Source organism: Malaya genurostris, chromosome 2, assembly GCF_030247185.1.
Source record: "Malaya genurostris strain Urasoe2022 chromosome 2, Malgen_1.1, whole genome shotgun sequence".
In the NCBI taxonomy this organism is placed as follows: Eukaryota; Metazoa; Arthropoda; class Insecta; order Diptera; family Culicidae; genus Malaya; species Malaya genurostris.
In genome coordinates, this window is record NC_080571.1 from 269,713,717 (window position 1) to 269,732,979 (window position 19,263).

At 38.9% G+C, this 19,263-nt stretch overlaps 1 protein-coding gene across 1 annotated transcript in view; it reads right to left on the reverse strand.

The window, feature by feature from the left end:
- LOC131429978 (CD63 antigen-like) overlaps window positions 1-19,263 on the reverse strand; it is a 173,122-nt gene that overhangs the window by 36,366 nt on the left and 117,493 nt on the right. Inside the window, exon 2 of the mRNA XM_058594564.1 lies at window positions 11,261-11,370. Coding sequence (XP_058450547.1) covers window positions 11,261-11,323 — 63 coding nt within the window. The 5' untranslated portion in view covers window positions 11,324-11,370. The remainder of the gene's footprint in view (window positions 1-11,260; window positions 11,371-19,263) is intronic.

Sequence of the window (19,263 nt, forward strand, 5' to 3'; positions counted from 1 at the left end):
GCGTATTGCTGTTGCGTAGTGAATGCTGTCAAATTAACAATATCAATGTAATTACGATCCAAACTTATTATTTTCATGAAACCTTCATCTAGCTTTTATTTCGCTTAATCTAGCATTTATTTCTCTTAATCTAGTATTTATTTTATAGCGAATCAAACAACCGGTTGTGAAATCGAACACATGGTGCATCAAACGAGAATGAGTTGTTGAAACCTATTTTTCCCAACTATGGTGATGAGGAGTGTTAAAGGAGTATTCCCCAAAGATACAAAATTGACAATTTTCCATGATTTTAGAAGTCTCATTGACACGCGTTATCCTTAGTGAAAAATTCCAGTATCTCACTATTGTCACTCAATTTTACACCCCTCAGCAGAGGATCAACGGTTTCAGACGTAGATCAATCGGCGCTCATGTCTGATCTTGATCATACGTGATTTTCCTCCACCAAGATCAAAGCTGATCGAATCATCCAATGATTGATCTTACATGAATCAAGAATCATTTTAGCTCAAAATCACTACCGATTTTGTGTGACGGAAGATCAGTGCCGATTTTGATCAATGTGTTTTAAAGATCACTGATCAACTGATCTTAAAAAGGTCACACAAACGATCTCGATTTGACGATTTTTTTATCTTGATTTTGCCAGCCCTGGTCTTCAATAAAATAACTAAAGAAAAAACGAATAAAAACATATTTTCATTCCCACGGAGGTTACCCCAGCCCGTATTCGAGGGAAAAAAGCAGTTTTCTTCCACTATTTTTTCATTACCATCGACACAATCGATAGGATATTGATTGGTTTTTCCACTTTTTGTCTGGTAGTTGCAGTCAATTTGCATACTTTCACTGCATGGTTTCAGATGAAAGGTTGACTATCGGTGCGTGTATTCATTCAAGATTTAATTATAAATTCGATGTAAGTACTGTGCAGAGCATGTTATTAAAATGATTGAATCAAAATTGTGCCTGAACAGCTATTAAAACCGCAGCACGCTCCCATCAATCAACCGAACGGGAAATTTTTTCCGAATGATCAAACTGAAAAGAAGATTCCGATGTTGTTGTTTCACACATTCAATGGTTGCACGGATGTTTTTCGTGCTAATTCTCGATCAAATAACTATGCAAATGAGATGAATAAATTAATGTGAAATTGACATAAGCTTTCAGTTTTTAACGTATAGTCGTACACTGTAATATACAGACAGACACTTTGGATTGTAAACTTTTCTTTAGTGTTTGTTGAATTGTTGTGTGAGCAGGATGTGTTAAATGTCATCTGGGTATCTGTAGAAGTTAGAGTGTCAAAAACTAGAGTGGCTACCGCTGTTTGTTTAAACAGCTTTGTTCCAAACGAGCGAATGACCTGTCAAATACAATGTGAAGCTAACGAAGCTGCCAACATTCCGGATTGAATGTTTTGAATTGTTGCCAACATTACAGATGAGAAATCGTCGTTCTGGTTAAAGGCACTCTAGTAGAAATGTAAATCAAACCAAACGCATTCTAAAACGGTGTAGAACAAATAAGTATGCCTTGATAACATCCAAGTTCTTGTGTGTGTGAAACCTCAAGCAGCCATCACACGAGATAGTATTATTGTTAAAACCAAGTACGGGAGAGTAGTTTAGATCTACCAATTACCTCACTGGTAAATTTCTTGGTGCAAGCGTAGCATAATTTTGATATCGTAATTATAACAATTTGTAGGTGCAGATTTTCGTTAACCCTTATACCTTCAAGTTACTGGGAATAGTTATCGAAGGGTTTTGGTATCGGTTTGTACCAGTGTTGGTGATTGCTGATAATTTGGCAGAGAGTGGCTCGATATTTCTCTACATTGTATACAACATTGTCAATATGGTGGATACAAGATACAAGAATTCGCTGCCTCTCAATGCATGAACCGTGAGAGAAATTTTCTACATTTCTTAGCTTCACCTTATACTCTGAGTATTCCATGAACCTTACCAAAATAGGTAAATTTTTGCATTGATCGGCACTGTGTGAAATTTACCAAAAGAGCATCGCAAGTTGATAATTATCACAGAAAATTGAAGCGATGATTCGACTTGATGATTCTCATACTAGGTTGCAATATTTCAAAACCCTTGTATGGAGCATTCACATACATTTTCATAGACACAACTTATACAAAGGTTATATGCACATAGTTAGAATAAGCGGCAACAGTAAAATCGCAAAATGAGAATGAGCGACCGTTTGTTGCTTCAGAGCGAATCCTCACAGCAGCGTGTTAACCCGTGATGCTCAGACGGGTCATCGAGAGAAATTCGCTCTCGCACTGGTGTCCATTCTATGTTAAATGAACCATACCGGTTTTTTGTTGCTGAGATGATATCCGTCTCTCTTCGATGTAACTGATTGAAACGTCTAAAGAGCTGCTAGAGAGCGTTCTTTGACACGATAAAAGCCATCCTTGATTTGTGCTAAGTAAACATAACTACTTTCTAATTTTATGTTCCGTCTTCGACTCATGAGTACATTAGCAGTTTATATTTTTTTTATTTAAAAGTCTTTTTTATTCAGGCGTACAAGCGTGACCGATTGAGCCGATTTTTTAAATAAAAAATTTTTTGTATTCGATCTCGTTGTCACCCTTTTTCTAGGAGGAGAGGAGCTTCCATTTCCCTCCTGCGGGGATTGAGGGGTACTTTGTTCGTGGCTCGTCTCGTCATCCATTGATGCATCGGTGGTATTGTTGATTTCCGTCTTCTTTTCGTTTTCCTTGTTATTCGCAGTCTTGATCTCGTTGCTAGTTACTGTAAAAGCGCCTTGTTGTACATTGGTTGCAGTTGCATGCAGTACATGCAGTTGCAGTTGGTTAGATGGTGAAGGTGTTTTTGAAACAGGAGCACTGCATTCACTAGTTTCCATTGTTGAGCGGTTGTCTTTGTTTTTGTTTGTTATGTTTGTTTTGCAGTTTCAGTGCAAGGTTTGCGTAGTATGGCTGCTCGGCCATCCATGGAAGTTGACCATCAATGTCAACTTCCCTCTCTGAGCAGCCTAGATAGCCGTGTAGTGTCGGTAGCGGTTTCCCAACTGGCTAAGAATAACGCTACGGTCCACCTGTACCGGTGGTATAAGTCCACCAAACAGGTAAGCCGTGTGGCATCCGGCGGAATTATTTTTTTTACCAAGAATTGATCCACTGGTTTCCTGTTCCATGTCGTAAAAGGCCACAAAAATAGGAACTCCTAAGCCAAGGTGTATTTCCGTGCCGATGGCTGAATGGCTGCAGGAGGTTAAACAATGCAGTCGTGAACGGAATATCTTGGGGTGTTCCCTTACTGTGTTAAGCGAAGCTCTGGCACAGTGGACAACTTCTTTCTTCGCAACTCGTGGGATTTAAATGATAATAACATTTAAAAAAATCCTTACATGGTTCGCTATAGGCGATTATAAGCCAATATATTTGGTTTCTTGTAGTTGTTGTACGGTTGGTGCTGGAGGTGGAATGTTCGTTACTCTAATTTATAATGGTTAGAGTGGCACAAATCAATCTTCAGCATAAACGTACAGCAACTATGAATCTATCCAGACTTCTTCAAGAAGGTAAAGCTTCTATAGCTTTGGTTCAAGAACCATATTTCCAAAAGGGAAACTTCTACGTTGGGAAATTGTTAAACCCAGTCTTTGTTGCCTTCAACAAGATCGGTATGACTAATCCACGTGAAATGCCTCGAGCATGCATACTTGCAAATAGTGCTCTCGATGTTTCTCTCATATCGGAGCTCACAACTCGGGATATTTGTGCTGTCACAGTTGGTATGACTACTGATGGCATAGACAGGAAATATGTCTATTGTTCGGCATATTTACCGCATAACCAACCTTCGCCAAGCGATGACTTCAAAAAGGTTGTATCATACTGCTGCAAGAGTGATTTACCGCTTGTAATCGGCAGTGACATAAATGCTCACCATATCGTTTGGGGCAGCACAGATATAAATTCGAGAGGCTCTGATATGATGGAATTCGTGAGCAGTACAAACCTGCACATAGTCAATGCAGGAAACCGCCCAACTTTTGCGAGATCTGGAAGAGAGGAGGTTTTGGACGTAACTCTCTGCTCTGATAGAATTGCGCATGAGTTGGTGAATTGGCTCGTCTCCGATGAGCTCGAACCTTCGTTGTCTGATCATAAGTACATATTCTTTGATCATTCAAACGTTAAATTTGATATTGTCACATATCGTAATCCCAAATCTACAAACTGGGACCTCTATGAAGAGGGCTTGGCGACTAGATTTTACGGGTACCAACCAACAATTGAAACCCCAATTGATTTGGAAAATGTTGTCGACGAGACAAATTCACTCATAGTTGCAGCATATGAAGAGGCTTGTCCACTTCGGATTGTGCGAGCTACTAGAGGAACTCCTTGGTGGAATGCTGAACTTGCTAGACTAAGGAAACTATGCAGAAGAGCTTGGAACCACCGACGCAGAGATGGGTCGGAGGCATTCGTGTTGGCTCGAAGGGCTTACAAAAATGCTCTTCGATCGTCTGAGCGAAGTGGTTGGAAAAGCCTCTGCACAAATGTCTCTAGTCTCAACGAGGCTAGCAGATTAAATAAGTTACTTTCGAAGTCTAAGGACTTTAATGTCAGTTTCTTAAGAACTTCAGATGGTGAACACTTGTCTGATGAAAGTGATGTACTTCACTGCCTTTTTAACACTCACTTTCCAGGATGTATGGATCCATCACCGACAGCTCTTCCCGAGACTTTTTCAGGTAGTTACGATTCTTGGGCCCTTGCTCGAAGCGTTGTGACGATTGAATCGGTCAAATGGGCAGTTGAGAGTTTTGCTCCGTACAAATCTCCTGGAAAGGATGGTGTTTTCCCAGTGTTACTGCAGAAAGGGTATGAACATTTCAAACATGTTTTGAAGAAAATACTTACTTTTAGTCTTGCGACAGGATATATTCCAAGAGCCTGGCAGGAAATAATTGTCAAATTTATTCCCAAAGGCGGTCGCGACACTTATGAGGAAGCGAAGAGTTTCAGGCCTATCAGTCTTAGCTCATTTCTTCTTAAAACAGTGGAACGCATAGTCGATCACTATATCAGGAATGTTAGTCTGGGCGTGCAACCTTTACATGGAATGCAACATGCTTACCAGCGTGGAAAGTCCACTACAACCCTGTTACATGATGTTGTGTACAACATTGAAAAAGCTTTCTCACAAAAGCAATCTTGCTTGGGAGTTTTCCTAGATATTGAAGGTGCCTTTGATAACGTGTCTTTCAATTCAATTCTGGAAGCAGCCCGTGGTCATGGCATACCTTCAAGTATCACAAATTGGATACACGCAATGCTTAGCAATCGACTTCTTTGCTCATCGCTTCGGCAAGCAGAGATTAGAAAGCTGAGTGTCTGTGGGTGTCCTCAAGGTGGTGTACTATCCCCACTTTTATGGAACCTAGTCGCTGATGGTTTGTTAAGGAAACTTAATAACCTTGGATTTCCGACTTATGGTTTTGCCGACGATTATCATATATTGATGACCGGTATAAGCATTAACACTCTCTTTGATTTAATGCAGCAAGCCCTGCGATCTGTTGAACAATGGTGTTGTCAGGTTGGATTGTCTGTAAATCCGGGCAAAACATCAATGGTGCTTTTCACTCATCGTAGGATAATCACAGGAGCTCGTCCGTTACAGTTCTTCGGTTCAGAGGTCACTGTGGTCGATCAAGTTAAATACGTCGGGGTTATTCTTGACTCAAAACTGAATTGGTCTGCTCACATTGACTTCAGGATTAAGAGAGCTTGTATGGCTTTCGGCCAATGCAGACGAGCTTTTGGAAAATCATGGGGACTCAAACCCAGATATATTCATTGGATCAAAGACAATACAGTGCAGTGAACAATAGAGTGTACGGAATGGTCAAATACGATTTAACAAAGCCTGAAACTTGGCCAACAAGGCCAAATTCAATTTGTATAGATTTCAAGCGTTGCAAAGTTAGACCAGCAGCAAATGAAATTGAAATCTTACTTAAAGAACGAATGCATCTAGACGCTAATAATGTAACTGAGATTCAATTCAACAAGGCGTCTAACTGTGTGTACATTATGTTTAAACGTGAAAGCGATGCAATTGCATTCGCTTCGGTTAACAACGAGGAGCACAGCGTTGAGTGTGACAACATTAAATACAAAATTCCTGTGCACATGGTGGACAATGCCATACAAGTACGCGTGCATGACCTTCCCCCGCAGTGCACCGAAGAGTATGTTCGGGAAGGTATGTCGCAGTACGGTGAAGTTCTTTCCATCTAAAGGGAAGTATGGCGGAATTTTTTTCCGGGTATCCGGAATGGCGTGCGAGTGGTACGTATGCAACTACGTAAAGCAATTCCATCCTACATCATTTTTAATCAAGACGGGAAACATCCGTGTAAATCGCTGATTACGTATGAAAATCAACTGGTTACATGTCAGTTTTGTGAACAACCTGCACACTACGGCAAACCTTGCACTGAAACTACGAAAACAAACAAAACAAACAAAAACAAGGACAACCGCTCAACAACGGAAACTAGTGAGTGCAGTGCTCCTGTTTCAAAATCACCTTCACCATCTAACCAAACAGCAACTGCAACCAATGTACAACAAGGCGCTTCTACAGTAACTAGCAACGAGATCAAGACTGCGAATAACAAGGAAAACGAAAAGAAGACGGAAATCAACAATGCCACCGATGCGTCAATGGACGACGAGACGAGCCACGAACAAAGTGCCCCTCAATCCTCGCAGGAGGGAAATGGAAGCTCCTCTCCCCCTAGAAAAAGGGTGACAACGAGATCGAATACAAAGAATTTTTTATTTAAAAAATCGGCTCAATCGGCCACGTAAAGCTTGTACGCAAATAGGCCTGAATAAAGATGTCTTTTAAATAAAAAAAAAAAAAATATTCATTGGATCTACACAACTATTGTTAGACCAATTTTAGCATATGGTTGTCTTGTATGGTGGCAGAAAGGAGAAGTCGCGACAGTTCAGTCAAAGCTAAATCATCTCCAAAGGATGGTCCTAATGGCGATGACAGGAGCATTCACGACAACTCCTACTGCTGCTCTAGAGGCGCTACTGTGCATTAAACCACTACATGTGTTCCTAAAACAAGAAGCATCATCTTGTGCATACCGTCTTAGGGTTACAGGGCTTTGGAACAGTAACCCATTAGATTATGCTACCAGCCACACTCGCTTGTGGTCTCAAATGGTTACATGGGATGAGTATTTACTCGCTCCTAGTGACCTAACTCTCACATGCAGTTTTCCTTTCAAAACATTCCATGTGAGCTATCCTCTTCGTGAGGAATGGTTGTCTGGTTGTCTGGAACGACAACTTGATGAACACATAGTTTGTTATACGGACGGTTCTCTGTTGAATGGTCGTGCTGGTGCTGGTGTCTACTGTCGTGAAATGAGGCTGGAGCAGTCTCATTCACTTGGTAGATACTGTACTGTGTTCCAAGCAGAAATCTACGCGATTCTGAGTGGAGTACAATCGGCACTTCAGCAGAGGATCTGTGGTAAACGAATTTATTTTTGTTCCGACAGTCAGGCAGCCTTAAAAGCACTCAGTTCGAATGACTCACGGTCGAATCTAGTGATCGCATGTCGAACTCAAATTGAAGACCTCAGCATTTCAAATGCTGTTTACTTCTTATGGGTACCCGGCCATTCTGGTATTACTGGAAATGAATGGGCTGATGAGTTGGCTAGAGCTGGTGCAACGAATGATTTCGTTGGTCCTGAACCAGCTTTACCACTTTCAACTAGTTGGATAAAGCACAAGATTCGTTCTTGGGCTGCATCCAAACATGCCAGCTACTGGCGCAGCTTGCAAACTTGCGCTCAGACAAAAGCATTTCTACCAGATTTAAATCTGAAAATGTCAAAGTGTCTACTGCATTTCTCCAAGCAACATTGCAGTATTCTGGTCAGAGCTCTGACTGGACATTGCAAACTCAACTATCACATGGCTACTATTCAACGTGCTGAGTATTATTCGTGTGATTTGTGTGAATGCGATTATGGTACTTCATATCATCTGATATGTAACTGTCCCGCATTGACGCAGCTACGTATCCGGGTTTTTGGTTCTCCATACATGGTTGAGTCTGTGTATGCGGAGCTAAAATTGAAGGATATTCTCTCGTTTCTCACCCAATGTGGTAAGGAGCTATAGTCAGAAGGGTTCATCGTTCTTCCTGGAGTGAATGAATCCCTTCTGTATTCACCTTAAATAGGGTTTAGCAGATTGTTTGGCATCCTTTAGGGGGTGCCGAATTTACTTCTGCTCGTACATACTGCGAATCGTTCTGCATTCTTCCGGGAGTTCAGAATGGTGTCGCTTTTGTAAGATCTCTAAATCCTCTCGGGGGTTGGAGGTTTTATTAACAGCAGACTGTTCGGGACCTCGTAGAGGTTCAGAATTTACTTCTGCTTCCACTAAATGTGATCCTCAGCAGATTGTTCGGCATCCCTTAGGGGTGCAGAATTTACTTCTGCTTTTATGTGTTTTTGTGTCGTCAATTTTTCCCATCCTCCTAGTCCAACCCTTACCATTTCCTTTCAATCCTTCCCTCTTATATATCGGGAAAATGATGATAAAAACAAATTGATGGCAAGGCACAAATCTCCAAATATCAAGGGGAACGTGCCATTTGAGCCAATTTGTTCTGATTCCTGATTCCTGATTGTTTTGCAGTTTCAGTGCAAGGTTTGCGTAGTGTGCAGGTTGTTCACAAAACGGACATGTAACCAGTTGATTTTCATACGTAATCAGCGTTTTACACAGATGTATTCCATCTTGACCACAAACGATGTTGTTAACCGAAGCGAATGCAATTGCATCTCTTTCACGTTTGAACATAATGTACACACAGTTAGATATTATTAGCGTCTAGATGCATTCGTTCTTTAAGTAAGATTTCGATTTCACTTGCTGTTGGTCTAACTTTGCAGCGCTTGAAATCTATACAAATTGAATTTGGTCTTGTAGGCCAAGTTTCAGGCTTTGTTAAATCGTATTTGCCCATTTCGTGCTCTCTATTGTTCACTACACTGTATTGTCTTTGTTTCTGTTGTCTCGACCGTAAACGATTTGCGACTGTGTCGGATGAGATGAGAGCACAAACTGCAGCAGTTTATATTGAACTGATATCGCCACCTAACGGTTCAACATAAACCGCCAAGAAAACGTTATTGCTTTACTTAACCGAAAAATTTTTTCAATATGCTAAATTTTCTCTGAGATGTCTGAACCCATTTCGAAAACCATAAACATATTTGAAGGCTACTTTTGGGTTATTTGATAAGTTCACTATGCTTATCGCAAACCGACATGTTGCACCGTCCCTATCAGCTTTTTTTTCCTCATAGGGGGTGTTAAATGACCAAAATCAAATACACTAAGGTCTTTTTTTATGCGGTCTTTTTTATGTGGTCTTTTTCATGCGACTTTTTTATGCGAAGTTTCAGAGTTATGCGGTTTTTTTATGCGAATTTTCAGAGTAATGCGGTTTTTTATGCGAATTTTCAGAGTTATGCGGTTTTTTTAATGCGAATTTTCAGAGTTATGCGGTTTTTTTAGACGGTTTTTTATGCGGTACGTAAACTCACATGAAAAATGACTTGCTAAGGTCTTTTTTATGCGTTTTTTATGCAAAGTTTCAGAGTTATGCGTTTTTTTTATGCGAACTTTCAGAGTTATGCGGTTTTTTTATGTGAATTTTCAGAGTTATGAAGTTTTTTATGCGGTACGTAAACTCGCATATAAAAAGACTTCAGTGTATAGCATTGCTGATACTATTGAAATGAAAATTAGTAAAAATAAATTTCAATGAGATTATTAAAATGGTAAGGAATTATCACACCACTAGAAGGATTAAAAAGAGTTTTTTTTAACGAATAACCCACATGTGGTTAAATCCACTAATAAACGACAACAATAACAAGCTTGTCAAGAACACATTTGTTCTGAACCTATTTTGGATAGGTTTTACTCAGTATAATTCAATTTTGTCAGCGTGGTCAATAATTTACAGACACGCAAGAGTGATGATGGTCTTTTACAGACCAAGCCGTATCAGGCACCTACCATTTCATACTCGCATTTACTTTTATATGACAATACGACATTTAAAAACCGCACACGATGATATGATTTAATCCTTTGAAGCCCTTTTCTCTTCTTATACCCAGCAGCCAACATCTCAACGAAAGAGATTTGTTTGTTTTCTGCATTTTAACAGTACAACATTTCAAGACTGGATAAGCTTGTTAAAAGACCATCTTTATAAGGAAAAATTTACCAGTCAGGGTGAGCCGCCCAGAAAATTTAGAAAAATTCATTTGTATTCGAAGCGCAATAAATCCATCTCTAATGGAAGAGATTTCTCATTCCGTTGGTTCTTCTTCCAATTCTATGCTCGAAGTCAATCAAAAAAATCTAAACCACATTAATCGGATCAGAAGCATGTCCATTTGAAAGTCACACTCAATTCCTTACATCTCGTTGAACTACAGCTCGTCCCATCCTGTGCCTGTTTGCGGTGCATTAGGTATTGGAGGAACCATTGGCGGTCGATGAATAGGCAGGATGGCGAGAGAAAAACGAAAGCAGACCCAAAATGACACCGAAGTGACGTTATCAGAACGAATAGACCGAAATTTATTCGAACAGGCTGATCTTTGCTAGGTTTGACACTAAGATAGGCTTTGGAGGCACTTGCCACACAGAAATAGACAGAATCGCCAATCGCCCACAAACTGCCATTCAATTTTTCACAGTTTTTTTCCCCACCTTGAGCAGTCATAAAACTTTCGTCGATTCATTTTCCGACCACGCGGGAAGCGATATTGAAAGACAAACTTTAGCACTATCACCACTTCCGGTAGCAATTGCTTTCCGTTACCCGCTACTCTGAGGCCCATCCTATCGGCAAATTGAATTAATTTAGCTTCCCATTTCTGTCTGGCTTGTTGTCGTTCTTACTACTCGGTATCCCAGATGTCCCCGCTGGCAGCAACCACCAGACACTAAAGCGATAGCAACAGAAAGGACTTTTCTAACCAAGTGGATCGTGATGAAAATATAGAATAGCAGTTCCGTTTGTTGCGAGATAATAAAAAAAAGGTTCACGACCATAATGTACATGCGATATACAAACAAAACTACAACCGCGCGACTGCAACAGGTGAAGACACTTACCGCGAACAGGAAGTTGAAGAAAAACACCAGATATCTCACGCAGGCTACTCCGACCGACGGCATTTTGGAGGGTTGAGTTCGGTGCTTGCTCGTTTAGGGGCCTGCGGTAGCTGGAACGAAACAGACGGGTAGACCTGGTTAATAGGTTAATGGCAATAGGGAAATTAAATTATAAATTTATCTGGAGTCGTTTCGATTTACGTTAGAGGGGTGACGATAGAGTTAATGGAAAATAAAGCTTCTAGTTTGTTCTGTAGATTGTAGTATCGTGTCATTTGGCTGCTAAAGTCATAATAAACTATCGAATAGTTCTTGACTTACGACCATGAATCCGGTAATCGATTTCAATTGGTTTTTATAGATCATATAGCTACATACACTTCCTGTTTTGAGTTGCATTGACCAAACTGGGAATATTTAGAAACAGCGCTGTTCGGTGCAGATTTCAAAATTATTTCTCGTATCAAGGTAAGCTATACAGGGTAGCTAGATGAAACCTTTGATTATCCTATTATATCTTAATAAAAGTTATACGGTAAAGAATACTTTTTTCAGTAACATCGATTACGAACACCTTTCCAAGCTACTGTGTGTGCGGGAAAACAAGTTTGGTTCCATTATTCTCGATTTTATTAAGGTTCTACTTACAATCTCAGAAAAACAGCCATTGCAGAAAAACGCAAAATCAGTTTTCTTCGCTTCTGATTGATGAATCTTAAAGAAAAAAACATCAGTTTATTTAGAAAAATGTACCTAACAAACTGATGTTTCTCTTTAGGATTTCCGCTCATCGATGGCAAAGAAAACTGCTTTTGCGTTTTGCAACCATTTTCCTAAGATAGTAAACTGCCCCCTGATTAAACCTATCCTTTACTTAGAACCGCTTCTTTTCCCACACAGTGGTGTAACAATGCCTTTCTCTTGTCTTCCAAGCAACGTTTTATTCATAGAGCAATTGATTTTTACGAAAATTTACAAATTAACCTCTAACTTTCATAAAAGTCATTTCAAACTCATTTCCATGTCATCAGTCAGCTCAATACTTTGCGTTTTGCAGCATCACCGAACACAATCTGTCGTTTCGTTCTAACGTAACTCACTCACTTCCCGAGTGAACGTTTTTACAATATCCGATACTGAAGTCTCGGGAAGTCTTGATTGACAGTTCTTATTCGTGAAAACTGAAGGAAAATTCGAAATACAATCACGTTGCGAATAAAAACTACATTATTTTTTTTCTAAAAGGGATTACCTGTTACAAAATAAACGAATGAATAGGAAATAGACAAAACAGTTCATTCATTGTAGTGACATATTCTATAAATTAAATCATTTTAAATTACCAAACAAATGTCATCAGACTTCACGCGCGTCTTGATTGTTTATTATTTCCACTTTATTTTATATTTATTGCGAAAAATGGTTAATTTGTTATATTTGATCTGGGCAACCGGCTACCGAGAAAAAATTATTAATTTATCGAACAAAGTATCTATGTTTTTTCTGTTATTAAAATTGTATTATTAGCGGATCTTTGTAATAGTTGATTTTTATCATCCAATTTATAATCGTAAAACAAGCAATAATATGGAAGAAGAAAAAATAACAAATCAAACTGCTCTCAGAAGCTAGCCGAAAATTGATAAGTTGAATGAAGTTTAATAAAGAGATAATTTAGTAAAATAGAGTAATCAGATGAGAAGCGTTGAAAAAATCTGATAACTGAAGGGAAAAAGAAACTCCTGCAATTGTCTCCTTTTACGACATGGAAGCCGGAACCCAGTGGATCTATTCCTGGCTCATTTTTTCACGCCGGATTCCACACAGCTTCTAGGCTGGTACTGTCCGGAAAAAGAAAAGTAAGAAAAACCCGCGTAACTTCGAAAATCCATGTAAAAACAACCGCAAAACTAAAGAAGTTTTTTTTATGCCAAATATCTGAGAGATGCATAAAACGGTCAGAGCTGGGTAATCACAAAAAAAAAATGTTTGAATAAAATAATTAGGAAAAAAATTTGAGATTTTCGAAATATAATTTCTTTTTTTAGTGTCATATGTCTTAGAAATGCGTGAAACGTCCAGATCTGGTGTAATATCAGAACAAAAATTTTGAAAAAAATCGGCTCTGGAACTCTGGGAATTTTGAGATTTCGAAAATGTTTTTTGATGCCAAATGTCTAAAACTAAAAAAAATCCGCGTAAAAACAAACCGCGTGACTTCGAAGATCCGCATAAAAAATTCGCGTGAAAAAACGCATAAAACAACGTAAAAAGACCATACACTAAGGTTTCGAAATCGGTTTCGCCACTATCCAATGGAGTTGTGTCGATATAAAAGAGAGTGATTGTCGGTTATGTCACTTATTCGTTCATACCTCCAGAATCGGAAGTGCCCACCATCTATTAACATCAAGCCTCCTTTCAAACGAGCCTAAAATTGTATAAATCGAAAAAATTACGATTGAGCAACGCGATTTATCGTTTACTTCATTTAAACGATCGTTTCCCCGGAACGAATCAGGAATCAGGAATCAGAACAAATTGGCTCAAATGGCAAACACATAAAAGCAGAAGTAAATTCTGCACCCCTAAGGGATGCCGAACAATCTGCTGAGGATCACATTTAGTGGAAGCAGAAGTAAATTCAAATCATTCGTTGCACCAGCTCTAGCCAACTCATCAGCCCATTCATTTCCAGTAATACCAGAATGGCCGGGTACCCATAAGAAGTAAACAGCATTTGAAATGCTGAGGTCTTCAATTTGAGTTCGACATGCGATCACTAGATTCGACCGTGAGTCATTCGAACTGAGTGCTTTTAAGGCTGCCTGACTGTCGGAACAAAAATAAATTCGTTTACCACAGATCCTCTGCTGAAGTGCCGATTGTACTCCACACAGAATCGCGTAGATTTCTGCTTGGAACACAGTACAGTATCTACCAAGTGAATGAGACTGCTCCAGCCTCATTTCACGACAGTAGACACCAGCACCAGCACGACCATTCAACAGTGAACCGTCCGTATAACAAACTATGTGTTCATCAAGTTGTCGTTCCAGACAACCAGACAACCATTCCTCACGAAGAGGATAGCTCAGATGGAATGTTTTGAAAGGAAAACTGCATGTGAGAGTTAGGTCACTAGGAGCGAGTAAATACTCATCCCATGTAACCATTTGAGACCACAAGCGAGTGTGGCTGGTAGCATAATCTAATGTGTTACTGTTCCAAAGCCCTGTAACCTTAAGACGGTATGCACAAGATAATGCTTCTTGTTTTAGGAACACATGTAGTGGTTTAATGCACAGTAGCGCCTCTAGAGCAGCAGTAGGAGTTGTCGTGAATGCTCCTGTCATCGCCATTAGGACCATCCTTTGGAGATTTGGAGATCCGCAGAAAAAATCCGCGTGAAAAACCGCATAAACACCACGTAAAAAAATACCATACACTAAGGTTTCGAAATCGGTTTCGCCACTATCCAGTGGAGTTGTGTCGATATAAAAGAGAGTGATTGTCGGTTATGCCACTTATTCGTTCATACCTCCGATTGAGCAACGCGATTTATCGTTTACTTCATTTAAACGATCGTTTCCCCGGAACGAACTTATTGATCTTTAACTGTGACCATAGGCCCTTCTAACGGGTCCAAGTTTGTCAAAATCGGTTGAAATATCTCTGAGGGAATAGTGGGTGTTGTTGGTTATGACACTTATACAATTATATAACCAGAATTGGAAATTTTCTCCCTAATCCATTTTAACCAGATCGGAGACCACAGTGAAGCTATAAATGAGCCCGAATCAGTCCAAATCGGATCAGCCATCCCTGTGAAAATTGTACACACTGAAAAAAGTGGTTTGTCGGTTATTTTACTGATACCACCTTGTTTTCGGAAACGGACGTGATTCCCATGAGTTTGTTCTACTCGAACAATTACGTAAGAGTAGGTTTCAAATGAGCCTTAAATTATCTAAATCGGTTCATCCGTTACCGAGAAAATTATACGGATAGAAAAAAGTGTGGTTTGTCGGTTACGTCACTTTTACGAATATATCTCTAGAACCGAAAGTTTTCGCAAACAGTCTACCGAGCTTGATCAATACCATAGAAGTGGCTTACCAACAAGTCTAAGTGTGTCGAAATCAGTATTTGAGAAACTTGAGCTGGTAGAAAAAAAACTAATAATGTTATAATACTGTGCTATTCATCAAACTACTTTTTTTTAAAGCAAACAAAAAAGTTTCAATTAATTAGTATAATCTAAAAATTGAAACAGTTCTTACATCGATTGTTTTGGCTTTGTTGCACATACAGGGTCCGGCACTCGAAGTGTAACCAACTTCAGACCTTCGAGCCTGGCGTCAAGGTAAATGCGACATATTATCGGGAAAGTATTCTGGAGGTTGCTTTGAAGCCGTGGGCAGACAAACATTTCGGTGGCAGACCATGGACGTTTCAGCAGGACTCGGCACCGTCTCACAAAGCTCGAGTGAACCAAGAATGGCTGAAAAACAACGTTCCGAACTTCATCACGTCCACACAATGGCTCTCGAATTCACCAGATGCGAATCCAATGGATTATTCTCTTTGGGCCATTTTGGAGAGCAAAGTCCGAACTAAAAGATACACCAGTCTCGAGGCGCTGAAAAAAGTTATTGTCCGCGAGTGGGTCAAAATACACCTGCAAGTCACATTCGGGCAGCTTGCGATTCGTTTTTCGACCGTCTCAAGGCCATAGTCAAGGCAAAAGGTGGTCATATCGAGCAAAAGTGAATTGATTCTGAATTTTGTATTATTTTTACACATTTTGTACTTTGAATTAAGTAAAAGTAATTTTCCAAACTGAATTTATGGCCTTTTTAATTGGTTACACTTCGAGTGCTGGACCCTGTATTACTCTAAAACTTCGGATCCGGAAGTCATATTCAAATTATTTTCAGAAATTTTGTATAGGATCTAATGGCCAGTCCAATTTCACAAAGGTTGCATGAGAAAGACAAAAAATGCGATTTAAAGTGGAAGTGTAGTAGCTTTCAATCGAACTTAAGATGCTGCCTACTATTTTAGAAAAACAGCCATTGTTGGAAAACTCAAAATCAGTTTTCTCTGCTACTGCTAGATGAATCTTCCAAAAAACACCTATTTTGAATCCACATAGTGGTGTGATAATACCTTTCTCTTAACATTCAAACAGTCTCTTTAAAACATACTTTTTCTCATTAGGATAATGTCAAACGCGAATTTGGGCTGGTTTTCTTGACACCTTAATTCAGATCGATTTGATTGGTTCACACAAGCTGGCACATCCTCGAAACCAAAAGTATCAGTAATAATACATTTGATTTTGATCATCGAACACTTTCTGAACAAAATGTGTGGATAGAAAAATGTGATTTGTCGGTTACGTCATCTCTACGATTATATATATTCAGGACCTGAAGTATCTGCAATTTGATCTTCGAACTTGACCAATAATGCGGTTAAGCTTTCAAACAAGCCTAGGATTGTTGAAGTCGGTTCAGTCTTCATCTCTAGGAAAGATGAGCGACAAATTGCGTTTTGTCGGTTAAGCCACTTATATCATCTTTGAAGTCAGAAGTAACAGCCATTTCTACTTCGAACTTGATTCGCACATCAAAATTAGCTTTCCAAAGAGCCTGTGTTTCTAAATTCGATTTAGACAACTTCGAGAAAATTGAACGAGAAAAAAGTGATTTGTCTGTTACGTCACTTATATAATTATCTCCGGAATCGAATGTGACAACCAATTTATATTCGAACTTGATTCACAACCCAATAGTAGCTTTCAAACGAGCCTAAGCTTGTTGAAATCGGCTCAGCCACTTCCGAAAAAATCGATAGGATAAAAAAAATTTGTCGGTTACGTCACTTATACCACTATATCTCCGGAACCAGAACTGACAGCCAACTTATCTTCGAACTTAATTCAAATTCCAAGAGTAGCTTTATAAAACAAATTAACTGATATTTCTCATTAATGTTTCCGCTTAACAACAGAGAAAAAAATTGATTTTGCGTTCAGCAACAATTTTCCTAAGATTATAAATTGCCCCTTTAGCCTATGTAATTCGGTTTAGTCGTTTGCGGAGAAAAATATCCAAAGAGCGATTTTTTGGTTAGGACACTTCTACGATAAAATCTCTGAAAGTGTTGAGAGTTATGAAGAATCGATAGGCTAAACAAGTAAAATCAGACAGATAAGATTTCGGCTTTCGATGGCGAATCGCCGGAGATCGTTAGCCGCGATTGTCGCTAGGTTGACGGTCTTCTCATAATAGAATCATCTATGAGGAACAGTGCATTCATACTTTTCTATCTGTTGGTCTATTTTTATACTGTGTACTTGATTTTTAGCATTGATCTTTGTGAATTAGCTTTTGACAATCTCATTTTTAGAATTTGTGAATTTTAAATTTAAGATTTTTTAAATTTATGGATTCATAAGCCGTTGTTAAAAACTAAAATCAATTCCTTGTTGGTGTATTGAATTTAAAACTCATTCGTATCATCGTTTTGGTTCCGGAGCTATAGGTTGAATAATACATACACCAAACACAATCGGATCATTTCCAAGTTTTGGATGCTCCAATAATAGTGTTCAAATGATTTTTATAACGAAATCACTTCATTTTCTCATGAACCACTAAACCAACGTTCACAAAGCTAGGCTAGAATGAAAGATACAGTATCGCCACAAAATGTTTTGAAATTAAATACTAAATGGAACTCTTGATCCCAGAATATGAGTTAACACTAACCGAAGCTAAAATTTATGAAACAGCAAAGAGAATTAATTTCGCCATGACACTAAAAGTATAAACTCCACCAAATTGGGCGCATATTTCAACAATTCGGATTCGTTCACATATCTTCAACGTCTGGTTGATTTATTCTGGATTCTGGATTATCGATACATATTAGCAGCAGCAACTGTTGGCTTACAAAATAATCCAGGCACAATGTATTGTGGATCACAGAAAGGAATACATCCTTAGTTGAAACAAACTGAAGGAAGACATGAGAATCGTTTAATGTTGAGACATCTCAACGATATAACAGTCTGCATTCGGAAGCTTAAAGATAATCGCTAAATAATAGATAAGGGACTTTTTACTAATCCCAATAAAAACCCAATAACGTAAAAATTATTCACCATTTATCTTTCAGGATCTGACTAATGCTTTTATGATTCGAAGTAGCAATTGCTTTTCTGATAATGCTTCTCTTCATTTGTGAAACCATACAATAATTGCTGTAGCGACTAAACAGCAATACTGTATACAATTCTGTTCAAAGGCATCACAATACAATTAGATAATTTGTTGTTGTTGTTGTTACATCTGATATTCCATTCGTCGGACACATGAATAGCATTGGAAAGGTTTCATTTCTTTGTGATCCCTACTGCTTTCGAGAAACCCCTCCGGTTTCGAAATGAAATTCTATACGAGTCCAGAAATGTTTAACGATAATTGTACCGTTCTTCGTACATGTATTTAGTACCAAGTGGTCAGCAAAATGTACCGGGTGATTGAAGCGTACCCGTAAAGGTTAACTGTCTCTGTGTTTCGGTGTGTTGTATGATTCAACAAGAAAACGGTCTGAACATAAGATGAAAAGTATCGGTCTGGTCGTCACGTGAGGGCTGGTGTTCTGGAATATAACGAAAAGTAATTCTGTGGAAGTTGTACTATACTACTGAGGGTTTGATAGACTTGTAAATAAAATTGGCACATTGAAATCACAAGAGCGATGATGTTAGACATTTCCCCCTATAACTAATACAAAAGATAATGTTGCCATTAGTAATTCTGATTTTACACTCTGTTAAACAGGAATAATTTAAGCTGTAAACTTCAAAAGCATGTCAATGATACATTCTATCACTTTATATACTTTATATACTTTTTTGCAATGCGCCAAAAGCAAGCTGTATATTATGACTGATGCCTGAAATATGCCTCTAGAATCATTGTATTTGT